The sequence below is a fragment of the Antennarius striatus genome, chromosome 17 (assembly GCF_040054535.1).
Source record: "Antennarius striatus isolate MH-2024 chromosome 17, ASM4005453v1, whole genome shotgun sequence".
Classification (NCBI taxonomy): Eukaryota; Metazoa; Chordata; class Actinopteri; order Lophiiformes; family Antennariidae; genus Antennarius; species Antennarius striatus.
In genome coordinates this window covers 16,761,310-16,786,678 of record NC_090792.1, presented here as the reverse complement: position 1 = coordinate 16,786,678, position 25,369 = coordinate 16,761,310, and the positions used below count along the sequence as shown (strand labels likewise).

Here is a 25,369-nt window from a genome sequence, read left to right as displayed (position 1 = left end):
GACACACCCACCTAATTAGCATACAAATAAGGAAATAAATAAATGAAGACAAACATAGAGAAAGAAATGAAAGAAGTTACGTATGAATTAAATAATTAATTACTTGACAAATAAAAATAAATGGTCAAGGAATAAATCATCGAGACAGTTCATTTAAAACTCTACAGCTATTAAGATTAAAATTGAGACTAGTTTTAATTGTAAAAAAGACCAAATAAATTGAAAAAGCATAAAATAGTTGTTGCTTAAAATAGTCGTTGTACATTGTGTCACTGCATTATTACTTGTTATTCACCGAGTAAAATTATCAACCACAATAATTAATAATATACCATAATATAATAATAATATAAATGAAAAATTAAAATAAACCATTCTTAAGTCATCTACTGGTGGCAAAGAAAACTTTAATTCAGGTTTCTATCACCGTTAGGTGGCGGTAGAGGCCAAAAGGACGTTTCTTATCTAATTACTTCCTTCGGTCAAAGGTCACCAAGATGGCCGCCTCCTTGTGGCGATAGTGTTTGCGTCTCAATGTTAAATTAAAGTTTTCCTTTGCGACTCAAATGCTGTGATCAATCACGTAGCTTGATTGAAGTCTGTTAACACTTTTCTAAAGGAGCGACATGTTCCAGGTGATCGGCGGCAGGAGCGTCCGGGCGGCCCGGCTCCTCGCTCCCAGGACGGCTGTTCTGGTGGAGACTACCCGCGGGAGGAAATCCCGCGGCGACCCGAAAGCCAAGTCGAAAGAGGGGCGAATCAAGACGCCTCCTCCGGTCGATCCACAGGAGATGGTGGTTCTCAGGGAGAGGTTTTCGGAATACCAGCTGATCGTGAAGGCGCTTCGGTAAGATGCTAATAAGGATTAGCATTTTATTTATTTATTATTTAAATAGGGACAAATCGATTCCTAATTTGATTTAACTTGCTTTTAAAACATGTTTATGTTAATGTCATATACATATTACTTTTAGTGCAGATTTGATTCCTTTTTGTTATGTTTGTTAGATTGGAGTTCAAGGAAGAAATGCTTCGGGAAAAGTACGATGAGGAGACCGGATCCCTGGCGGAGGAGAAGATGCGGCAGGAGGCGAAGGAGCACCGCGTCCTCATGGCCTGGAATGAAGAGGAGAACCGGCGCTTACTCAAACTCAGGTGACAAGGAAGTCAAAGTGACACAGCGAAGATGTGTAACTTCAAAACATTGTAAAGGCTGCTTTCATTTGTCAGTTGTTAAAAATAAGGATTCAGTCATTTAATATGTTCGTGTTTGTGTTTTCCAGGATGCAGAGACTCCAGAAAGAACACTTAGAAGCTGAGCGTAAGGAGGCTGAAGCTGCACTCCAGCGGGAACAAGAACAAGAGGAATTTATTAAAGAAAAAGAGAGAGAAATCTTGCAGCTGCAGGTAGGGTTCGCTCAGTCAAGATTGTTTTCACCTGTGCCTGTTTGTAGGTGGAATGGTTTCTGCAGTAGCCTTTATGGATTAGCTGGGGATAAAATTTTACAAAAATGTTGGAACCAGATCCAGACGAATAACAAATGTGTTTCCTTTCATTGGCTTGCAGGAGGACGTAAAGAACTTCATCACTCTGGAGAACATAGATCAGCGCATAGAAGAGGCTTTGGATAATCCGAAGAATTACAACTTTGCCATTGACAAAGAAGGGAGGGTTGTGACACAGACAATTCTGAAGTAAAACTGGGGACCGACCCGTATATGTACCTGTCCCGGAATGATTGTTGCACCATCATTGTCCCATTGTTGATCCAGGATGAGTTTAATTCACCCGATGAGAACCTCGACTTCTTGTTTCTTCCCTGGATGTGTGATGGACATGGAGACTGTATGGCTTTTATTTTTCATGTTGTTGCTTTGTTTTCTTCCTTATTTCAGTTCCGATCATTACTGGCTTCTCCTGATTTGTAATAGTAGTAAAGTCATGTTAATTAAAGGTGGGTCGTTTCTTATTCACTCTATATTGAGAAGATGCTCCACAGTGACAGAATCATAAAGAAGTTCTCAAACTGGCTACTGCCACCTACTGGTATGGAGTGCTTTCAGGTGCAGTTTGATCTTTCAAGTTGGCTGAAAATGTTTATGGATAAAGGGACAAAACCGTACGTATCAATGTCAGTAATGCATGTTTTGCTGTATAAAATATCTCAGGAAGTTACCGACAGATAATACTGAAGATTTAGTGAAGGGATGTTGAGTCAAGAAACTGATTTAATTTTAAAGTGGCACCAAATGTGGATTTAGATCCTGTATCGCTTTTTCGCTTAGAATGTGACAAGAGGCCTCTTTTTATTTTCCTATTTGCCAACATCGGGAAAAATAATTTTCACGAATCATAATCACTTTTTTCTGTCTTGCACTCCAGAATACTGTCCTGTTGGGGACGCTCTTTCACCTCTATGTTCATTGGACGGTCTTTAGTGGTTTATGTATGACAGGGTGCAGATTAACCTGCGTAATCCTCTTCTGTTAGGTCAAAGATCAGACTTGGGCTACCTGCAGATGGATACACACAGCATCTAAGAAATGTTTACTTTTAGTAGTTTAAAATTTACATTCACACTTTAAATTGTTAACTGAGGTAAAGATCAGAGGTGATGTGAGCAGATCAAATAAATAACCCCATTAACAGACAAGGAATCTGAATAATTCCGATAATTTTTCTCTTTTGTGAACCTGATATTTGTGGGTTGGGGGATGAGTTCTGTTGTCAGCCTTTTGATTTCAGTGTTAAGGCTGGTAGGACGTGCTGTAATGAGCTGCACACAGTTGATGCGATTGGTCACCGAGATTAATGGGATTTCTGAAACGTGGTGGTAAAACTCTGGGATTAGAGGAGGCAACACAGTGGATTGAAATGAATGCTGAATCAGTCTCTCACCGCACTAGATATAGATAGATAGATAGATATATATACTTTAATGATCCCAAGGGAAATTCAGATGAACTGTTGGATTCTGTCTGAGTTTGAATCTCAAAATAAATTTAAAAAATGTAATTTTGTTGCGTATCCACAGGTAAAGGTGACACCAGAGGAGTTTGTTTGCGTTGCAATGGGCCAGGGACTTAGCTTGTGAATATTTTGTTTAATTTCAAGCCTTTGCTTAAAAGAAAGACAAAAAAAATCAAGAATTTCAAGAGGATGAAATAACAGTAACAAGGTCCCAAATAAGAAGACACAATAATTACTAATTCTCTTCTTTTTATTTAGTGCAGTGGGGGTGAATACATCAGCACACATTCAGCTTTTCTTGAGGGTAAGTGTCGTTTTTCCCCGATTAGATCTACGCTCTGGCTCTAAATGATAAATATATACGGACTAGAACTACAGATGGCTTCAAACTGACAGAAATAAAAATGTACCAGTGTTGTTCTTGAGCAGTTTGATAGTAACAATAAATAAATACAACTGTCAAAGAAGATGTGTTGATGAGCTGGAACAGACGTGAAAACTCCTAGAACATTTCACTCCATGAGGAAATTCTATTTTTTCTTTCTATAATGTCCAGTATGAAGTTAGACTGCAGACAAGTAAAACTTTTCTTGGAGCTGCATTTATTCCTGTTAACAACTCAGTTTTTTTTGCTCATCAAATGCGTTAAAGCTAATCCACCTCTGGAAGTTTTTTATTGAATAAAAACTGGTCATTAAAAACTGCAACATTAAACCGTAGGCTCTACATCTGTCATACATAGACTGAGTGACTGATATGTTTTATTTTATTATTAAAAGTGTGCATTTAACTACCAGACTTAAAATAAAGAAACATTAGCACTTGAATATTCAAGTATAAAAATATAAAACATTCACTGGAGTAAAAAATACTGCCGGTTTCTTCCACAAATTCAAATACTTTGATATGTTGGGGAATCCTGAGGGTTGGTGTCTTTCTTCAGAGTTTGTGTTTATACTCATCAAATGTGATCATTGATTAGGAAACCTGATTATTCAGCTGCCCAGGGTATTTCTCAAACCTCCTCTCGGCCTCTTCGCTGAAGGCGTCACCTGTGGGGATTAAAAGACAGAGCAGCAAGAAAAGATTCAGAAACAGCCGGATTCACTGCTGACATCTTTAGCCTTTTTGCGTTTGCTCACCAACGTGGCAGTTATGGAGCCAGACTCGGTTCCCGTCGTACTTGCAGTTACATTTCATGGCGTTGTTGGAGAAGTCGCTCTCAGCCACCTCGTGATTTGGATTGATCACAATCTGAGGAGGTGAAAAACATAACATCAATCTTTGAATTGAAGTAGAACTTCCTGGCGACATGTCCCGTTAGGGGTCGCCAAATCGTGCCTAATGCTCACCTGAAAAATGTAGTTTCCAGGTCTGACGTCTGTGATGTCAATCCACTGGCAGTCGATGTCGTGACGGTACAAATCCCAGCAGCCCACAGTGATGCCTTGATCGCCAAAGTTGGCGCACTCGTACCGCTTAGAAACACCTGAGTTATTGTGTGACAACTTCAGTCACATGAGAATTACATTAGCACATATTTATAAAAGTCTGATGATGTGATTTTTCTTCATAACACACATGTCACACGCAATAGTTTTTGTTCAAATTGTTTTTATAATTTTTATCCATATTAGTAATTCACCCAAAGTCAATGCATTACTGTATCGATGGAAACGGACTTAATAAAGATACTTAGAATGTTTATATGTAAAGTAATTTTTGGAAATGTCACCTTCTTGGCAATCTGTGTCCTCCAGACAGAAACTGGCTTTGTGTCCTTCTGCTACTTTGGATCCGTTGGCGTTCAGCAGGTCGTAGTGGGTGAAAATGTCCATGCTGTGGTAATGGCTGCACAGAATAAAGCAAGAAACGGCTGAAGAGAAAACATTGCATTTTAATTCTGCATCCTCCAAAGGAAATAACTGCGGCAGTGTTTCCCCCTTTAGAGCCTTTCTCTGGAATCTGTGAACTTTTACCCGTGGCAGGCGTGCCAGACCCACGAGTGCCGCCCAGCCTTCGGCTTGAAGTCCGCCCGGCCGATGTTGTTGATCTGGGAGGAGAAGCGGAGCAGGCGTCGGTGTCCGTAGGGCCAGTTGGCCTTAGCGGCAGATTTAGACAGGCAATCCTCCTCAGCAGCACAGTAGAGCATGTGCAGAGGACGATCCTCGATGTAAACCGTCTGCTGCACCAGAGGGGCGTTCAGGACGAGGTCAGAGGTTGCTTGGTAGAGGGATAGAACCGGGATCAGGCTTAAGTTACGTTCCTCATATTATAAGAACTCTAGATTACCACTGTTAGCCTTCCTGTCGTCGCCACTCACTCTCAGAACAAATGACTCCTGCTCCAAACTTTGCCGCCGACTTCTGGCAGCTGACGGTTTTGTGATGCTGACACTGATTTAGAGACATTTCGCTCCCCGTGCATTTGACGCCGCTCATCACCATCTCTGTTACATTGCTGCTGTCCCAGTACCAGGTTTCCTTAGATAGAGGGTTCACACAATAGGAAATAATGAGAAGGAGCTGCAGAGAGTTCAGGGGGATTCTACTGCTCTGAAAAGCAGATGTTCATGACTCAGTTTTGGCTGCAAACGATGACATTAGAGGATTGTTTATAGGGATCCAATCCTACTACAAAAAATACTACTTACTGGAAAGCTTCTCAGTTCCACACTCATGTCAATGTGATTAAAGTACAGTAAAGTATCAAAGTAAAAGTGTGACATGATGTATTTACTTCCTGTTTTTATGCATCTACAAAATAATTATGGCATATTTCTAAGAAACACTTTCAGGAAAAAAAATACACTTTTCTTCTGCTTTGTTTTTTCTCTTTTGATAAAAAAAAATATTTTGTCATTTCCGTTGTGCTTGAAAGACCTCATACTGATCCAAGATTCCTGGAGTGTACCTGCACCGGACTGGGACCGTCTTTTGTTTTATGTATGATTCATCTTGAGAGAAAAATCTTTCAAACAACAAGCATTTTCATAATCTTATTGGGAAAAACTATTAGTCTGACTTACATTGACTGCATGCATGGCGTAGCCGAGCCCTAGCTGCCTGCAAACCACCATGGCTTCCTTTGTGGTCCAGCCTGAGCTGCACACTGTGCCCCACTTGGAACCAACCTGAACCTCCACACGGCCCTCATAACGGCTCCGACCACCCACTATCCGGATCTGAGGAAATACCCTGCTGGGAGTCAGTGAAGGGACGGGTTTCCTGTCCCGTCTGGGCTGACGCTAGAGCGTCACTCAAACGCAGTCCTCCAGCAGCAGAGGACGCGTCACTGAAGCAGCTGCAGTTTGGTTAGACTTTTATAAGAGCGGAGAGCTTTTGAGATGAGCTCACCTCTCAGCTTTAGTGCTGAGTGGCTTTTGAGTCTATCTGATCTGTTTCTGTCCAAATCGGAAAGACGGAAACAGTATCATCAAGAAATATCTACTCCAGATGGAATTTATGAGGTACCGTCAGGGATTAAAGGAACACTTGACCCAAAGTAAAAATTCATGTTGATGACACGGTAGTCAGGAATTTTTTCATCCACCAAACATTTCTGGAGCTTCACAGAAAAAAAAATCGCTGGGGGGGGGTTCAGCTTTGTCTTCCATTTTGGAACACGTCACAATCCTCAAATTAATTTTTATTTTTGGGTAAACCGTTCCTTTAACACATGCATACATGTCCAACACAATCCAATAAGGTACACAGCGACTGTTAGCATGATAGCTTTGGGGTTTCAGCGCTAAAACTAGAATGAGTATGCAACAAATATTAGATCATGTATTTGAACATATATGCATGGATTTAAATCTATTATTTTATATTTGCATGTGTTTAATGTACTAAAAGGAAAAGCAGCTTTGGTCTGCTGCAGCTCATCGACCTCAGCGGTGCTAATAACCTACTTGCACGCCCTGGTTAGCGTAGCCTAAGCCCAGTTGCCTGCAGGCCACCATGGCCTCCTTAGTGGTCCAGGTCTCCCCACAGATCAGACCCCAGCGCTGAGTCCCGTTAGCATCTGAGCTCAGAATCTCCAAACGCCCCTCGTAACGGGTCCGTCCTCCCATGAGCCGGATCTGTGTGGGGGCCAAAGGGGTCAGAGACCACAAAGAAGGGCGTAGATACACAAAGGCCAGGGTGGTTAACACCTCTGAGGGTGTCGCTGGACTTACTTTACATGTATGCAATTGAAAACTTGCAGAGTTTAGTCCCAATTAGTCTGGCTTCTTTGTGCATCTACAGGAAACATGGAAGAGTATAATCTGATTAATGCAAACTGCTTAACCAGAAATACTCTGTGTTAATGGGGAGACACTGGTGTCACAAAAAGCAGATTTAAAGTAGTTATGGAATTTCAGCCATAACAGTGATGCTGTTTTTTGTGACAGTGATAAGAAGCAGTGATTAAGAGTTAAAATGTGGAAATTCCTTCGCCGTTGCGAGTTAGACCAAACTAACAAGACTAAAAGAGCAGCAGGGATTTAAAAGACGACACAATAAAAATGCATAAACTGAAACAATTCCAAGATCTTTTGTGTGCAGAATCAGAAGAAAAGAAAAATAAGTCTTTTCACATAATTTTCAGTCCTAAGTCATGCAACACTTTATTCTAAGAATGTTTTAAAATGCAACTTTTATCTCTGACCGAGTTCTCCAGGCCCATGTAGGGAATGTTGCAGCGGACGCCGGCGTCCTCCGTGTGCTGACAGTCCTCTGATGTGATGTTTTTAAATGGGCAGCTCCAGATGGTCCTCTCCTGTCCGCCGCACTTCACCTCGTTCATGTAAATCGGACCCATTCCTGGAGGGACAGACAGAAGGCATGATGGGAAAAGTCACATATGAACGTAATAGATTGGATTAGGTGTGCGTGCGTTTACCTGTTGATACGTTGGCCAAATTATTCTGATAATAATATACTGGTACTAGCAAAATTCCTATTACACTAATATGCACGATAATAATTATATGTGTGATGGACAACCATTATTGCAACTGTCACACCGTCTTATATTAAGAATTTGATGAAGCTGTAGTTTTTGCATAAATAGGGAAAATAAGGTACGGTAAATGTTTGAAATTCACGCCAAAAAAGAAAAGAAAATGTTTTATTTCCTTCAACAGAGTTTTGTAGCAATCAGTAAAGTACTTTTTGTGCAAACCAAACCTGACAGGGATGAAAACCTAACCTCCTCAGCAGATTTTATTAAACATCTTCATTTCTTAATTCTGGAATTATTTCAGAACAAGAAGCGTGAAGGTGTTTCTTGTACGTTGCTCCACCACCCAAACCTGTCCAGGTCGATGCTTGATTTTATTCTGCGGTGCCGGTTGAAGCTTGTGGAGAAATAGTGAGTCTCGAGTGACAGGACAGTGCTGGCGTGGTGACTTGGTACAGAGTACTATAATTACTCACAGATTCACTACTCTCACTGCTCCATTCAGTTTTGGGGGGGGGCAGTCAGTGAGTCAGACTTCCTTTCCGGCCAAATGTCGAAACAGTTTGCCAGCCAATCTGGTTAGGGATTGTGTGTGAGTGTGTGTAGGACAGACTGAGGAGAACAATCCCACAGATCTGGATGCCGACACAAAACAACATAAATCATCTGGATAAATTTTCCAAAGCTTTAGGAAAGGAGATAAAACTCCAGGTCTCAGCTGGTGGTAACATGTTTTTAGTTGTACTTGTTGCTACCAGACAAATCAGAATTAGAATTACACACTCATAAATATTAAAACCCATAATCACAAGCGATCAATCACTTACATCATTTGCACGTTAGGAAATGAGATAGAAGGTCTAAAATGCGTTAACTCTTCATCACTCAGAGAGAATAAACTTCCATTCAGCAGCTCAGTTTCTCCATGTTATTGATCCAAACAGTGACACTCTGATGATGATTTCACCTCCATGATATGATTCCTGATTCCGTGAAAATCTGCCACTGAAGTTTGGTATGACGACTATGTTTTAACGGTGGATCTATCTGAGTAACATCAGAAGATTTGACTTCTAATTTAGTTTGACCTGGAACATAAATCTAAACATCAAAGATGACCATTGGTTAGAACCAGGTGTAAACTTGCGCGTACTAAAAGAACGGGGTTTGTTTTCAACTTTTTCACTGGAGTTCTCTCAGGAGACAGAAAGCCGACTTCCTGTACAACATTTTTTCCTCACCTTGTCCCATTCGGCTTCCGGTCAAAGCCTCCTTGGCGCTGCCGAAGCCGAGCTCCCTGCAGACGACGCTGGCTGATTGCAGGTTCCAGCGATCATCACACACCGTCCCCCACTCGTTGTCCTTCAGCACCTCCACCCGGCCCTCGCCGAGTCTGGCTCCTCCCTTCAGCCTCACATTCCTCTAAACAACCAGGAGAGGCATGAAGCCATATTTTAATTTATGATATTAATCAATTCATGACAGATAGTAACTTAAAATTCTCAAATATATATATTCTGTATCCTGTAAAGAGCAGTTTCAGCAAATATCCACAAGTTTCAGACAACTTTACCGAAGTTCTAAGCTTTTTTTTCAAGCCACTGTTCTGCATGAACAACGGCCCCGGCATGCAGCTGACCACGGCCGCCATGCCCCCCTCGCAGGACACGGTGGCGTTTGGCTTCTTGAAATCCAGCGGGCAGGCAGCCAGGTGGATCTCTGTGCCGGTACACGCCACAGAGTGGATGTGGAAGTAGCTCTTCTGACGCTCCAAATACAACCTGCAGGGAGCAGACAGGGAAGGACTGACACGACGGAAACTTTTGTTGCATCCATATTAAAACGGTTTTGAAGGCACATTAATTGACTAAATAATGATGTCTTAGTTGTGTTTGAACTTGTCAATTAAATATTTGATATGCGATTGGAAGAAATAAATGGATGACAGAAAGATAAATCAAATCAAATCAGTCTTAAATTATAAAAACAAAAAAAAGGAAAACTTCACAGCCGCGGTGTTAATAATAAATCTGTAAATCTGGGTCTCTTAAATTCAAATATGACACATATCAAAATACACAAACTCCTATTTTTAAACAAAGAAATAAACTTAAAATTGCGTGTTAAGTTTTATAGATGTAACACTTGTGTCCAACTAAAAAGCTTTCCTCTTGCAACACGTAACATTACTGTTACTCCATCTTGATCACAATGAAAAGGCAAAACTTCAATTTGTGCACATTGAATAAATTGCAGACATGTGCAAAACTACAGAATTAATGAAAATAACCTGCTAACATGCACGTATACTCCAATGCCCATAGGATTTTATAGTTCTTCTTTTTTTTAGTCCTGTCTCTTTCTGTTTGTTACTGATTAAAATAATCATAAATCAAAATACCTGTTGTTTGAAAGGAAATTCACATAAAAATACATGCTCTTTGGAACGTCCAACATTTTCAGGCTCATCCATCTTATTTTCTCTTTTGTTTAAGTAGCGTTTGTCTGTATTTGGTTCTTTTCAGACAGCTGAAGCGTTATCCTGAGATTACCTTTTGCCGGTGCTGCTCTGTTTAGACTTAGAGTTAGCTTTAGCTTTGGATGTTGGCCTGCAATGTAAACACGGGTTAGGCTGACACACAATTATGGAAAACATGTAGTTATATGTTCCAAAGGATGTGTCTCCTTCAGCACAGTTTTAAATAGTTTTCCACACATAGGATGAAAATCCCAGTGTAAACACATTAAAAAATGGGACAGATTTGTTGAATGAGACACATCACTTTAAACAGAAATAAAAGCACAACAAACAACCGAATCACTTTGTCTCATTCTGACACATCGACACAGGTTCATACAAACTACATGGCCAAAAGTATGTGGACACACATTGTTACACCGCCTGGAATTGTTTCAGGAAATGATCTCAGTTCCAGTTAAGGGAAATATTAATGATGTGTTAAACAATAGGAAATGAAAGAATCTGCCTGGCTGGCACCAACCTCTTAAAAGAACCTGCGTGCTTGGTGTCCACATACCTTTGTCAATGTATGATGTGTATCCCATGTGAAGCATGATCATTAATCATTATCATTAGTTACATGTTAATGCAGTAGCCAATGTGAACCTCAAGTTTAGCACATTGACTTTGTTGGATGTACGGCATTGCTTTTAAATTACAGAGGTCAGTGAAATAATAAAAGAGTGATTTTTTTAAAGTATAAATCACATCGGTTTATATGAGTGGGTTCTTTAACATTTTCAGTGAAGGTTTTAGAATAAATATGAAGTTGTGGATAAAATATTTCCTTGGTTATTCATTGTAAAAACTTTCTTTTCCCGCCGTCAAGTGGAGTAATTTTCTGACCATACGATTCTTTAAATTGTGTTACGTAATATTTGTGAGAATAACTATACATGTAATGGACTGACTTGCTTTTCCACTGTTTTAACATTATAAAATTACTTCTTCGGGCACATTGAGCACTAAAACAAACCTTATGGGTTGTTTCTACTGCACATAAAATAAATTACATCATGTAGGTGCAGATATGGCTTTTTCTTTTCTTTTTTTTGGTTGAAGAACCCACAATAAAATTCACTGACCTCCTAAAAGCATGTGAAAGAGGGGAATGGGAATCCCAGCTGTTGCCTTGCATTAAAAAAGGACGAAGGCGAGTCATAAAACACACTAAACTCCACTCTATGTCTGCTAAAATGAAACATAGAAGTTTTCCTGAACAGGTCAGTGTTCAGTCGGTAGAAATGGGAAAGTAATCTACAACCCATTCACATGCTGCATATCACAACGATATGACAGGGAGACGAGAGGAGGTGGACTAGCTAGAAACAGGAGCTAAACGCTCATTTATCCTCCAACAGGAAAACCAGTGTCTGCACTGGAATGAGCAGAAAGCAGACGCCGGTTTTCCATCAGGGTACCTTCCACCGGCTGAAACGTTAACCTTTGGCCTGGAGACCTTCTCAGCCGCTCGCTTTCTCAGCCGTCTGCAACAGTAGGACAGCCACATTCCATCACTCGAGCACAAGCTGCTGACATAAACACACACTCTCTCCCTCTGCACTGTGCGCATATCGTCACCGTAACGCACTGTGAGAGTCGATGGTGTCAGACATTTTTGAGATTCCACAAGTTTCCTGTAGATTATGTCGCAGACTTCAGGTCAGCTAGTTCCAGCTTCTCTCATTCAGCAGTGATGACACGGAGCCATCGACAGCAAGCCGGTGAAACCAGTTGGACCTTTCTTTCCAACTGGTCAGCTGGTTTTTTGGGTCAGGTTAGGGGTTAGACAGCAGTTAGGGCACATGTGTCAAACCCAAGGCCCGGGGGCCAAATGTGGCCCACCACATCATTTTATGTGGCCCGTGAGAGCACAAAAGGTGTTTTGACCAAAAACTACATTTCCCACAATGCAATAATTAAGCCCATTTAACATTGGCAAAAATGTCTTGAAAAAAAGTTAACGTCCTAACTTGTGTTTGATGTTTTTTTTGTTTTTCTTTACTGGAGTAGTTTGATCTTGAATGTTTGTAACTTGAATCAGTAATAAATTCAGAGTTATTTAACATTAAGGAGTACTTACATTTATTTTACATTACATTTACTTACATTTATAAGTTACATCTGGCTCTTTGATTACAGCCATTATGCTGATGTGGCCCTCAGTGAAAATGAGTTTGTCACCCCTGAGTTAGGGTTGGGTTTTTTTCTCACTTCCAGCCGGTTCAATAGGTGAGGCTATTTTAAGACAGCTTCCTTATAATCATGCATTATTTATTCTAAGGTAAGGTCAGACAGAGCCTGTTCTGAATCGCCACATGACTATCTTGAGGCTACATTAGCGGCTCTTAGCACGTCGTAACGCTCAAGATGATGGTAATTTATGAAAAATGTGTTTTTCCATGATTGTTCTCCCAGTTTCCAACATGTCATGAACTCAGAACTCTGGAACTCCAACTGGAATGTCTGTGGTTCCATTTCATCGTGGGTAACGTACGACCAGTTTGATTCTATATGAGCTGGCCTCACGGTGTGTAACCGACCCACGTCCCTCCCCAGCAAAGAGCCACCCCCCCTCCCCTCAAGCCTTCACAGGCGCTTGAGAGAAAACACGTTTCCCCTCGTACTCCTGTGAACCATCTGCAGGGATGAATAAGAGGCTTCAACTGGAAAGCAGTCCAGGAATGTGTGCGCTCACACTGGAGGGTAAAGGGGTAAATAACTGTCACGCTTCCTCTGAAGTTAACGAATAGAAGAACAGGAGATGAACCATGTGACCCGACGCTGACATGACGAAACAAACTAACACAACAACCAGCATCTCATCTTGTTGTCGGGCTGCAGATGGAGGTGAAAGTCGATGTCAAGTTGTTTTACAATCGATCTTGTAACGTCCGCTCGATAGCACAAAGACTGACAGTCTTGCCGCCTCGTTTCACAGCCTAAAACCTTTTGGAATGTCAAACACGCTGCAGGACACATCCCATCCTGAGTGAATGGGAATGTTGCCTTCATGTCCACAGCTTCACAGATTCTGGTCCTTGCTGATTTTTAGCAGTTTATGTGAAACATTGAAGTTATGTCTCTGAATTTTATTCTATAGTTTTACAATAAGGAACCGCAAAGAGGTTACAGATTCTCGTTTGTCTTTTTCTGTTCTTGACGGTTTCCCGGGTCAAACGTTTCCTTTTTTTCCAGAAACGGCAGAAGCTTCAACTTATGAATTACGATTCAAACAAGAAATTCACTTACTTGTAGAAGTTCTTGTTGACTTTCTTCTCATGAGGGAAACCAAGCATGCCACAGATCACACGCGTGTTTTTGATTGTCCATCCCAGGTCGCAGATCTGCGCCCAGCCGTCTTTGTACTTCACCTCCACCACGCCCTCCGTGATGGGCAGACGCTTTTTGGCCATGGCGACCACAGGCCGGAGTCGCACCTCCTCTATCTTGTCCTCATCAACGTGAGCCTGTTTGGAAGAAGTCAAATCTTTAAGAAATCTTCAAATCTTACGAACGAAATCTTTATCTTGCAAATTATGAGTAAGTTTTGTGTCTCAAGACAGGTTTAGACTCGTCGACAAGTCATAATTTTCTCTTCACCAAAAAGAGATTGCACTTTTTTTTTTTTTAGTCTTTGGACTTGGGGGAAGGTTTCTGGTATTTTCAGGTCAAAAGGCAACACAGGTTTTACAAAATTGTGTGTGTTTTAAAGATTACACCAGGGACCAGAATTGCAAAAGTGAATCCGTTTTAAAAACTTTTAGTCTTATCATCCTTGTCAAGTAAACTAATAAAATAAATAAAAAATAAAGAGGTCACTAGGCTTTGGTGTGAAAAAAATTAGAGGAGCTGGGTTTCCTATAATTTCCTGTGACACCATCCTTTGTGAAACCAAACTACAAGTCGCTGCAATGAAGGTATTATCTCTAATACTCTCATTTAAAGCTCAAATTGGGAAACGTGACTATCTTTAATTACCAAAGAGTTATTTCTGTGGTTTATGTGGAAAAAAACTGCCTACAGTCAGACTGAAGTCTGACTAACTCCCAGCAACAGCCAGAAAGGAGAAAACGTTCCAACGCCCACTCATTCTTATGAAACTGTTCTCATGAGATCCTTCTAGGGAACAGAAAAACCTCATTTAAGTTCATGCAGCCGGGTCCCTGGTCTAACCTTATTCACTTCTGACCGTTCAATAACACATAGAAGAAGACAAGTGGAAAAGTAGAACCGTCTGGAAACAGCTTCGGTATTTATTTGTTGAGGGTGAGTTTTCTGTGCAGAGCTGTTGTTTTTGTTGGAAGACATTAATCCAGCCATCCTCAGAGCATCTGCTGCAAATAACGAGGAGCTAAAACTTAAGAAATAAACACTGTTTTTGTGGAAAAAATAATTTATGACAATAATAATTATCATTTCTCCATGTAGTGAGATGATTTTAGTAATCAATAATTTAAAAATTAGTTTACTGTTTAAAGCAAGAACTTTATTTTCATACTTCCATATTCAAGATGATAAAAACTACATAAATAGGTATAAAGTAAAAGTTTGACAATTTTGAATCGATGATTTCTACACACTGTAGTAATGAGATTCATTAAATATTTATATTTGGGACATTTGCCAGGATCTTTTGCAGAGCTACATGTTTGCATTTTCATATTGTATGTGGATTTTTAGTGTAAAAAAGACAATTGAAATACTGTATTATATTTAAAACCCCAACAGTGTTCATCAGTCAAACACAAATTTATGAGAAAAGTAAATTAAATAGAGTCATAAAACTTAGTGAAAGGCTTATCTGTGCACAAATGGATAAAAATTATCTGGTTGGAGAGAAACTGAGTTTATTTATGGACTTTGAATGCCTACATATCCACATAAAACGATGTTTGCTCCTCACTCCCCATGATGTCTGTGCAACCACGTCTGCTGGGAGTGTTGAGGTGTTAGCATAGACGCTAAACTCCAACTGTGTTCAAGTCACAAGATGACAGCCTGAACTGACAGCCGCTGCTGAGGGACTACATTCCCATTTGAACTGTAATTTAACGACTTACATCAATAACATTTGACTCCACAAAGCCAGGAATCCTCTCGTCTTTGCAGACGACGCCTGCATCTTCGTCGTGGGTGCAGTCGCTGTTGCCCCAGCCGCGAGATTTGCAGAATTCGATGCTCTTCTCCCCTCCGTTACAGAGAACGTTGTCCAGCCAGATTTTCCCTGGACAGACAGCAGAATTTCGTTTTTCACGTGTGGTCCTGGAACATTGACCGCGAGTAACGAGGGATTACTGTATTTTTCAAATTAAATTTTCAGGAAAACAAGGAGTTGAGGTTTAAAAAAGAGGAATTAGCAGCAAGATTCAGAACAACAATTTCCACAAAGGGTTGGTGTCCCTCTTACCTTGACCCTTGCCGTATTTGGCGCTGTGAGCCCATCCTGTGGCGGAAACAAACCCCATTTGGCGACAGAGCACGTTGGCGTTTGCCAACGAGAAGTCGTCATCACAGATGGTTCCCCATTCACCCTTGTAGGAAATCTCCACCCGACCCTCGTTGTGTTTTCGCGGGTATCCAGCCAGTCGGAGCTTTAGCCGTTCGTTCATCGGCCGTCGGGATGGCGATGGCGATGGAGTCGGCGATGGCGTGGCGGCGTTTGATGGCGTTGTCTGCGCCAAACAGCACGTAATCCACAACCCAAATAGAAGGTTGAACGCTAACTGCTGGAAGCATCTTGACTTCTTCATAGTTTCAGCTGTATGTGAGGGACAGGAAAGGAAATACCTCAGCGTTTGACCTCCTCTTCAACTGAAATAACAAGACTTCTTGTGAATCAGCATTGCATTCTATATTAACTTGTTTATTTCCTCGTAAACACGGCATTGCTGCTGAGTAGTAAGAGTGTCTTACCTCCCAGAATTTGGCATCTGTTGGAAATTAAGTCACCATTCACACCAAATTCATGAAAGATGACATCTTATTGATGGCAAACATCATCTTTTATCAAATTCAGGAATGTCGGCGACTTCCTGCCTCCTTTTAAAATCTCAGTCGCCTGAGATATTCCTGTGGTTGGCCCTGGCATCCCTTTGGTAACCACAAAAAGAGCTGTAATTCTGTCTGCTACTGTAAACTACAATACCAGTTACAGCATTTGGTAAGAAGACACTTACGATGATTTGTTTATGAGATGGAAAATATGTTTGACGTTTTGAAATAAGCTGCAAAAATGAAAACGGTGAAATGGATTCTCTCCTTTTTGGCTGTATTTTCAGTTCACACAGAGGAACTGAAAATACAGCCAGCCTGCAGGTATGACTGACGTCAGACTGTAGAGTCCCTCCAGAGGTTTTAATTAAAAGCATCTGATTTCACTGGAGTCTGGCTGGGGGAAGAAAAACATTTAAAAATGTGTAGGCCTCCATGACATGGATGTTTATGAATGAAATGAACAGTTGCACTTCTTTACAGCTGGATCCGGCTTCTCCGTCCAGTTTCTTTCAATGCAGGTACCTGAGGCTAACTTTCATTGACCAGGTTTCACTTTTACTCAGGACATTTTCTCCTGGGGGTGAAATTCATTCATATTTCTTGATATTAAAAGCGTGCCCCCCCCCCCATAAAAAGTCAACGCTTTCTTAGAAAATTCCTTTGCGGCTAGAAACTGAACGTTAACACAGGCCGGCTATTGATAACCTGGTGGCTATGCTCTCTCTTAGCTTTTAGCGAGTGGGGGGTTGTTTCTCCGGAGACACAAATACAGTAGTGTGATGTGTTTGAACAGAAGCCGCAAACTCAGGTTGTACTTTCCAAAACGTCTGAGTCAGTTTATGGAAGGACACACAGGTTTACACAAATTTTTTAGCAGGGGGAGGCTTTTATAGGTTACCAAGTACAGGCAAATTTATGGTAAGAGCACATCTTGGAGAGGCAATATCTTAGTCCTGTGTGGAATACAGTAGTGTGTCCAATTTTTAATGGGATGGAGGGGTAGTGGTCATCTGGACCATTAAATGGTGTTTTCAGATGTAGATTCAGAACAGAAGGGTAGAAGACAGTAGTAGAAAAATGTAAGCATCCTGTAAATCAGGTCAGATAGACTAGTTGATAACAGCAGCAGCAACAAGCATTGAATAGTGTTTCCTGAGCAAACCAGGCGTCTAGTCCACCTTGTCTTAGCCATAACATAACATGGTTAAAAAGACAAATTGGGATTAGGCCTATAAATCTGACCATGTTGTATGAGTTCCTTCCAAGAAACCACAATTCGTACCCCAATTCAGTCTCTTAGTAGTACACAGAGCTCAGGATAACTTCCTCCTTCCATGATGTCTTTACTCTTCAGGGATCCAAAAGACCGACGGTAAATCGCACAGGCATGGCCGTTCGCTTCAGTAGAGCGTTGTCCCGAGAAACAGAATGCACGCATTCCCCCCAAAACACAAACACACGGTTTGCTAATCACTACCAGAGATCTACAGTTTCTCATTCTTTGGACAAATAAACAAGACAAAGGAGATTTTCCAACTGTGCTGCTGTTGACCTCAGGAAGTTAGGGAAAGTTTGTTTAAACCATTAGTTTCACTTGAGTCAACTCTGGAAAAAAAAAGGCACAGCTCATTTAACGTCCTAATTTTAGGGCTTTTTAAAAATAAATAAATTTACAACTGTTTCTACATTTATATGAAAGGCAGGATTTATGATGCTTCTCTATACGTGTGGTTTGGTCACCTTTGACTTATTTTTGACCATAACCACCACTAAAAAAAGGCATAAAAGAAAAGGACATCTGCAAAAACACATTCATTTCTCCAGATGTGACATGAAAGAAATGTATGTTGCTTATATAGTTAATAAGTTGAGTAACATACACGACCAAAGCGAATTTGCAATAAACATAGTGGTTTAAGCTTTCAAGTTTAGATCCCAAATATAGACACGAATACATAGAAGGCAAAAAATTGTAGCTCAAAATAGCAATGCATGATGGTCAAGCGTTTGCTGTGATTTATGAGAATGTGTAATTAGGTTTCGATGGTTTTCTCCACCTAAAAGAGTCCTGATGCAAAATACACAGATTCCATCTTTTCCAAAACCAAGGGAGAACTTTGATGAGTTCCTCCCTAAAGTTTGTTCCTTTTGCATGTGAAAGACGCCAAAAGGAACAAACTTTTGGGCTGTACTTCCACATGCAGGTTCTGTCTTTTAAGTTCTTAAAGTTCCATTCATTACCAATTCATAGACATTTATGGCCACATGTTGTTTGGCTGATTGGAAAATAAGAATGTTGCTCTACCAGTACTTTGTGAACCTCAAAGAAAACATGAGATAAAACACTTTTGCAACGTTAAGGAAGTTTTTTTTTTTTTTTTTTGAGGATCTGCCTCTTTATGAATCGATCATCACTCCCGTGTTTAATTAAAATTTATTACATAGATTTTATGTAATTGTGCCTACCTTATCTTCCCGGTATGAGGAGGTTGTAACGGTTCCAGTGGAGAGGCGCAGGCGGGGTTTAGTTTTCTGATCCGTGGGTTCATTCACTAAAACCCCCCAAAATAAAAGTTTAATCAATATCCACGTAGTTTCATCTTCATTATTCTCCGCGTAAGTGGTCCACCTATCAGCCAATTACTCCTCAACTGCGTTCTTGTCTGTTAATTGCCAGCTGTGCAGCCCTCAGTGAGGAAGAGGAGGAAGAGGCAGCGGGAGTGAAGTGGGCTGGATTTACTCAGTGGAAGGACACTGGCTCCTTCATGCGTGGTTCTGTAACAGGCTGTCCTCTCGTTCAGCCAAAAAAAGAAAAAGAAAAAGTGAATTTTACGCAGGCTACGTGCCTGACCAGACGTAACGTATTCACAAATTAGACCAAAAAAACCCCCATGTATTTAAAATATTATTTCATTATTAAATAGATTTAAAATACATAATATAATAATAACATAATATATTAATAATAATAATAATAATAATAATAATAATAATAATAATAATAATAATAATAATAATAATAATAACATAATAATAATAATTTAGAGCGGAATATTTGTGGGATACAGTAACAACAGCCCTGCATACCTGGTCTATAATCCACATAGAAAAAGTGTCAAAACATAGACTAGTGAAATTCAACAAAGAGAGCCGAGCTGAACATCAGACACAAACGGATGATAATGATCCTGGAGTCCAGGATGTATTTCACTGCTTTGAGCAAACTGGAACGCACCCACTCACGTACCACTTCTAATGCGTCCATTCGCGCACGGGGCGGGACCTCATAATGTGAATAACATTTTTTGACCAATTACAATTCCCCCTTTTTTAACCCCGCCCCCTAGTTCAACTGCGGACTTGATGCTGCAGAAGCAGTGAGACTAAATCCAGAATTCTTATTCCCATATTACTGTTCTGTTCTAAAATGTAATGTGGTAGCAAAAAAAAACAACCCAGAATGAAATATCAGTAAATCTCATTTTAATTCACATTGCTGAACACATGCATTCAATTCATGAACATGACAGGCACTTCATTTAAAGTCATTTAACTGTGTACAAAATCATACCATTCCCTTGGTCCCCGTAACATTAAAATGGGGCAAATAAAACATAACAAAAGCTAACAAAAACAAATCACATTTTTCAAGCACTACTGTTTAATTCTCCGACAGAACAAAAGCCTCAGGGACACTGGTACAACTGAACATGGTAAACATCTGAAAACATGATGAACACATTGAACATTGAAGAAAAACAATTTTGTAACATCAACTCTCCACCGGAGAGATGCATCAAGTTTCAGTCATAAAAGAACCATTGGAATAAAATTTAATAGCTAACACTTCCTCTAATGTCAAGTCCTAAGAGATGTCTGTGTAGGTTTTTAGTTATCCAGGTCATGGTTATCCAAAGCTGTTGCCGTGTTATCCATCCCAGTAAAAATAAAAGCACAAAAAAAAAATTACTTAATCATTCAGCTCATCAAGAGGATTGTGATGACATCCAGAACATATTATAATACACCAGAAATCTGAATCAAAAGGGAATACTTTTTGGAGTTCAAACATCTAAACTCCTCAGTCAAATGTTTGCGTTCATTTCTATTTGAACATATTTTATCAAACATTATTTGTCTGTGCTGAGAACTGTTTGGACAAGGACAGATTTGTACATTTTCATTTTTGACTATGAAGGCAAATATTTTCTGTAATATTTTTACAAGTTATAAACTCGTATGCTGAAGTCAGATGGACACAAACCTCGTAAATGACTTTTAAATATTCGCCCAGTGGCCTTGTCGTGCATATATGGTACATTTGACAATTAAGTTGAATTTGACACTCAACTGGGGGTAAATAAATAAATAAGACTGTGCGATCAGTTCTTGTTAACAGCCTTTCAGGCAACCGTGGTGAATTTCCTTGAGACCAAATGTGACTCCTTTGTGAAACAGGCAATGACTTCGTCAGCTCTTCCAGCTTTAGTCAGCGCAGGGCATAGATTTCCATCCACTTACAAAGTGGTTAACCGGCCACAACCTCAACTGACCGGTAACTGGCTGGCAGCTGGCTTTACATCCCACTGGAATTATTTCTGAGCAATCTAAAGTGCTAATGGTCTTCGCAGTGATTAGTGCTCCTTTGGATACAGTTTGGATGGATTAGGACGGATGCAGGAGCTCCAACAGGGCTCCAACTGCTCCAAAGTAACCCTACAAAAGAGGAAATCGCAGTTAGACGTCCAGTCAGTATAACAATCTCTGCTTCTGAGCTCTGAGGTCTATGGACGCCCGAGCTACTTGCCTCATGTCGTAGGAAGAGTGCCTTGAGCTGCCCCTTAGACCAGTAGTCCATGGCGTAGGCCAGCAGCTTCATGGAGAGGGTGTTCACTCTGAGGAAGTTGCCCACAAACACCACTCTCTCGATGTTCTTTGGAGCGAAACAGAACAAAGATGAACTAACGAGATGAACTCCGTCTCAATGCAACAATCAGAAAATGGTTTACTTTGGGGAAGGAGGTTGTGTTTTTTCCATTTAATTATATCAACCTCCCCTCCTGCTTTGGGTGGTGGGAGATGGATGCACTGCAGCTCACCTCCTCTACGCCTTCATAGCCCTGTACAATGCTGCTTGATCATGATGCCACAAGGCAGCACCGTAAAGAGGCTGAACGCAGAGAGGAAAAGGCCTGAGCGGTTCCACAGCTACCTCACTCTGACATGCAGATGCAACGCTAAGCTACATCCATCAGCTACATCACGTCAACCCCCGCCCCCCTCACTGACCTCATTGAGAGCGCACATCCTGGTGATGGAGCCGATGTTATTGGTGATGGTGACCAGCGTGGCCCTGGCCAGGTCCTCTTTGGACACCGACTCCCTCTTCTCTTTGGACATCATGTTCCCAAAACTATTCAAGCAAAATAGAAGGAAATCCCAAAGGAGAAAATCATTTTTTAGATATATTGAGAGTGGCAGACATGTTCATTGTAAATAAAAAGAAGCTGCTGTAAACTTGTACCTTGAAGCTACAGCCCAGCCTGGAAGCCCAAACCTCTCGTAGTCTCCTCCATAGATGTCCCGAACCAGCTTGTCCACTCGGGTGCTCTCCCCTTGAGAAGCAATTTCCAGAGCTTCCTCGAAAGTAGAGCAGCCGGTCAGCAAGCAGCAGAGTCCCAGGAAGGTCCCACCACCAAGGCTGTACACACACACACACACAGTTACTTTTCACAATGATTTTCCAGCATTACCAAGGTTTCTTGAAGAATTCTCATGCCTCATTATATCATAAATACTTTTAGGAACATGAAGGCAAAGGAAAACCTGAAAATTAATATCTACAAATGCTATACATTTTTCAACACAACAATTGTGCATGAGTGTTTTCAGATTTCACTAATGTGAAAGCAGAGCACATTTAATTTAAATGGGAGTCAGTGCATCAGTCCACAATTACTCGGCTTGGGGACCAGAAGTTGGCCGATTTAAGTCTGGTGTGGACCAGACACTAACATCTTTGCATTAATTGCATGCCTATAGGCCCTTTTTGTGTGTGTGTGTGTGTGTGTGTGTGTGTGTGTGTGTGTGTGTGTGTGTGTGTGTGTGTGTGCTTGCTCTGTGTTTAAAAATCAAGTGTAAAAATAATTTCCCCACTGGGAATAAATATTATTAAACTTAAAAAATCTAAATTAAATGCAGTACAGATTTTAGCTACTTTCAGATTGCTATCTTTCCAGATCATTTCAAATTTGGAGGTTGCTGCAACCCCTCCGATTAACATTCTGTAGACAGTTGTAGACAGAGTTGACGCCAGCTGATTCTCTTGAAGAAGTTGAGTACTTTGAACATTCTGTGCTGCTAGCGGGTAATTTGATTATTATTCCCTCCATCTGTTTCTGCCACCTTACGCTGTTTACGAAGATGATTCAGCTCTGTCACTGACAGCTTAATGAGGGAACAACAGTTCAATGTGTGAATGTCACACAGACGAGAGGTGGAATGATGGTAGGAAATGAACTGATGAAGCTCTGCCTCTGTGGGGAAGTTCATACTCATTGGATTAAAATCTGTACGAATGGAGAGGATTGTTTTTTTTCAAATATGCATAATTACACTGTAAAAGATGCTAAATTCACTGTATCAGGCAGTTTTTCATTAAATTCAGAGACCTGAACAGCACATGTTTGGAAAGCATCTTATTTTAAGAAATGCTATTTGACTAATAATCACAGATTAGCAGCTGACACAGCCCGTGTGACTATGTCACCTCACATTACCTGGTCCCGGTGACTCGTTTGTAGTTGTTCTCCGAGTACACGGCGAGGATGCTGACACCAGATCCAATGTTGACTAGCAGCAGCGGGTAAGGGTTCTCCAGTGTGTAGGGCCTCTGAATACAATGATCCGGGTCGGTAGCGTTTTCAAAGTAGTAGCACTCTGACAGCCCATTGGAAACCACCGAGTCGATGTACAACACTCCCCGAATTAAGCAGTCCAGCTCGTCCAGCTTGTGCAGCTGCAGGTCCGCCATCTTTTTGTTTTTCATGAGAGAAAAGACAACATGGATTACATCAACAAGGCGACGTGGTGAGAACACACAGGCAGGAAACTGGAGGAAGAAGGGGAAGGCAGAACTAAATCATCATCCTCACTGATCAGGAAAACAAGCTAAAGAGAGCAAATTCAAACCCACCGTGCGGAAATCGGTCTCAAACTTGTATGCCCCCCCGCCTGTGGCACAGAGGGTGGTATGGAGGCTGGAGAAGTGCTTGTCACGGCCCATCTGAAGGAAGGCGGGCAGGTCATGGGTGGGAAAGCGGATGAAGTGCAGGATCCCCGTCCTGCCACACATGGTCAGGTCCTGCAGCTCCAGGTGCACGTCTCTGATGCCCGTCTTACCGTAGGCGGTGTTGGAGGTGAGGTAGCGCCTGATGCTCTTCAGGTTCTCCACCTCTTCCTGCTCCTCCTCAGCTGTGATGTCTTTTGGCTCAAAATACACCAGCTTCACCAGAGTGCCTCCGATGTCCATCCCAAACCAGGGAAAGGCTGGAATGCATTAGAAATACACGAAAATAAAATAAAATAAAATCACGTTTTTAGGTTTGCATTTTTATGTTAAATGTTATCTGATCGTCCATGCCAGTGTGGACAAACACAAGTAATGTCTCATTGTCTGCCGACATAATGACAAGCAGCCTCATCCACACAAGCAGCAGTACAGTGTGTACCGCGATCGCCATCTTGTTGCAAACTGGAACCTGGCTATTTACTGTTACAGCGTAATAGCGATGGTAAAAACGTTGGTTCTGACTGATTATCCTGCTACCATTACTAGTTTAGTACATATTTATACTTCCACGTCACATGAATTCCTTTTCAAATATATATATTTTTTAAATCTGACAGTCGTTTCAGGGGAAGGCTTTTTATTTTTGTACACATACGGTCTTTTCCCGCTAAATATCCTTAGCCCACGATAGCAACGTAAAAACACCTACGAGGCCTCGTTTTCTTCACCGAGTCGGCCCGACGTCTCGTGGGGCGGTCACACGCAGCTCTACCCGCCGACTCGGCCGCCTCGCTGCTCGGTGTGTCGGTGAGGTGACCGGGCATCTCCCGGCTGAGCCGCGGCTGCTTCGTGGGCGTTTCGTCCTCGTCGATACCTCCAACGTCTTGTTGGTGGCCATTGAACGCCATTGAAAATTAAATTAACTACATATATGCGATAGTTTATGGTAAACTAAATTATGTGGACTTAAAAGTCTTCTTCGGACAACCAAGTCCGCCGGTTTGTCAACTAACTAGTTGCTGAAGCAGGAACGTCTTTCCAACGGTCAGGATACGTCTCCTTTTATGTTTGCTCTCAAGACTGAGGTGGGCGGAGTTAGTGGGTGACTGAAGGACGTCCCAGCCAATCAGAGAAGCAAAGATCCGGGGACGTCACCTGTTTCTTCAGTTTTTGGCTCGCACTAAAAATCATGATATGGGGATTTTAAATAGTATTAAAAACTAAATGAAAAAAATCATGAATACAAAATGTACAAAATAGACAACCAATTTTATTTTTTTATAATTTCAGCTTTATTAGGTAAATCATTGGAAGTGCACGATGGTTCTGGATGGACACGGGCCCTAGGGACAGTCAGAGGGGAGCTGGAGCTGGAATCTAGGACAACACAAACAATACTGGTATTTAAATGTGTTCTGACTGTAGCTGACTGAATCTCCTGGTGGATTGGCTGAGCAGGAAATCATATGGGATTTAAGTATTAACTGTGGCCCCTGAAGTTTACTATCAGAAACCATATTCACTGCAGCATCATGTTGAGTATAACATATTTTTAATGTTTTTACAATTGTTGCATCTAAAGGTGACAAATCTCTGCACCTTTTAAATTTATAGATCCATCAAATAATGTATCAGTTCTTTT

The 25,369-nt window shown here is 41.1% G+C and overlaps 3 protein-coding genes across 7 annotated transcripts; 1 reads left to right on the top strand and 2 right to left on the bottom strand.

The window, feature by feature from the left end:
• The first annotated feature begins 466 nt into the window (after nt 1–466).
• mrps26 (mitochondrial ribosomal protein S26) lies at nt 467–3,096 on the top strand. Its single transcript, XM_068338496.1, has 4 exons — nt 467–847; nt 1,009–1,155; nt 1,284–1,407; nt 1,568–3,096. The coding sequence occupies exons 1-4, from the start codon at nt 627–629 to the stop codon at nt 1,697–1,699; spliced, it is 624 nt and encodes a 207-aa protein (XP_068194597.1). The 5' UTR covers nt 467–626; the 3' UTR covers nt 1,700–3,096.
• A 107-nt stretch (nt 3,097–3,203) lies between these two features.
• On the bottom strand, nt 3,204–19,180 carry loxl3b (lysyl oxidase-like 3b). Of its 5 annotated transcripts, none has more exons than XM_068338492.1 (16): nt 18,903–19,176; nt 15,850–16,200; nt 15,503–15,666; nt 13,692–13,909; nt 11,861–11,926; nt 10,471–10,527; nt 9,492–9,699; nt 9,160–9,340; nt 7,625–7,779; nt 6,000–6,155; nt 5,295–5,454; nt 4,951–5,194; nt 4,707–4,822; nt 4,324–4,460; nt 4,114–4,225; nt 3,204–4,023 (listed from the first exon to the last, which is right to left on the bottom strand). In XM_068338492.1, the coding sequence occupies exons 2-16, from the start codon at nt 16,190–16,192 to the stop codon at nt 3,950–3,952; spliced, it is 2,391 nt and encodes a 796-aa protein (XP_068194593.1). In that variant the 5' UTR covers nt 16,193–16,200; nt 18,903–19,176; the 3' UTR covers nt 3,204–3,949. The 5 variants fall into 5 exon arrangements, with proteins under 5 accessions (XP_068194593.1, XP_068194592.1, XP_068194594.1 ...); XM_068338491.1 differs by lacking the exon at nt 6,000–6,155 and adding an exon at nt 6,885–7,055 and having other exon boundaries at nt 18,903–19,175; XM_068338493.1 differs by lacking the exons at nt 6,000–6,155; nt 11,861–11,926 and adding an exon at nt 6,885–7,055 and having other exon boundaries at nt 18,903–19,175.
• Nucleotides 19,181–19,909: 729 nt separating this feature from the next.
• Nucleotides 19,910–24,805, bottom strand: pank2 (pantothenate kinase 2). Its single transcript, XM_068338688.1, has 7 exons — nt 24,437–24,805; nt 23,632–23,984; nt 23,216–23,469; nt 21,961–22,137; nt 21,726–21,849; nt 21,244–21,369; nt 19,910–21,152 (listed from the first exon to the last, which is right to left on the bottom strand). Exons 1-7 carry the CDS (start codon nt 24,633–24,635, stop codon nt 21,102–21,104), a joined length of 1,284 nt encoding a protein of 427 aa, XP_068194789.1. The 5' UTR covers nt 24,636–24,805; the 3' UTR covers nt 19,910–21,101.
• Nucleotides 24,806–25,369: the final 564 nt, after the last annotated feature.

Excerpts from the sequence above, each read along its gene's own strand:
- loxl3b (XM_068338491.1), bottom strand. The coding sequence starts at position 16,192 with ATGAAGAAGTCAAGATGCTTCCAGCAGTTAGCGTTCAACCTTCTATTT. Across the intron at positions 9,700-10,470 it reads CAGAGCAGCACCGGCAAAAG|GTTGTATTTGGAGCGTCAGA; the intron begins GTAATCTCAGGA and ends TGCTCCCTGCAG. Across the intron at positions 4,823-4,950 it reads GTCTGGCACGCCTGCCACGG|CCATTACCACAGCATGGACA; the intron begins GTAAAAGTTCAC and ends TATTCTGTGCAG.
- pank2 (XM_068338688.1), bottom strand. The coding sequence starts at position 24,635 with ATGGCGTTCAATGGCCACCAACAAGACGTTGGAGGTATCGACGAGGAC. Across the intron at positions 23,985-24,436 it reads GGTGAAGAAAACGAGGCCTC|CCTTTCCCTGGTTTGGGATG; the intron begins GTAGGTGTTTTT and ends AATGCATTCCAG. Across the intron at positions 23,470-23,631 it reads TTGAGACCGATTTCCGCACG|ATGGCGGACCTGCAGCTGCA; the intron begins GTGGGTTTGAAT and ends AAAAACAAAAAG.
- mrps26 (XM_068338496.1), top strand. The coding sequence starts at position 627 with ATGTTCCAGGTGATCGGCGGCAGGAGCGTCCGGGCGGCCCGGCTCCTC. Across the intron at positions 848-1,008 it reads CTGATCGTGAAGGCGCTTCG|ATTGGAGTTCAAGGAAGAAA; the intron begins GTAAGATGCTAA and ends TATGTTTGTTAG. Across the intron at positions 1,156-1,283 it reads CGGCGCTTACTCAAACTCAG|GATGCAGAGACTCCAGAAAG; the intron begins GTGACAAGGAAG and ends TGTGTTTTCCAG.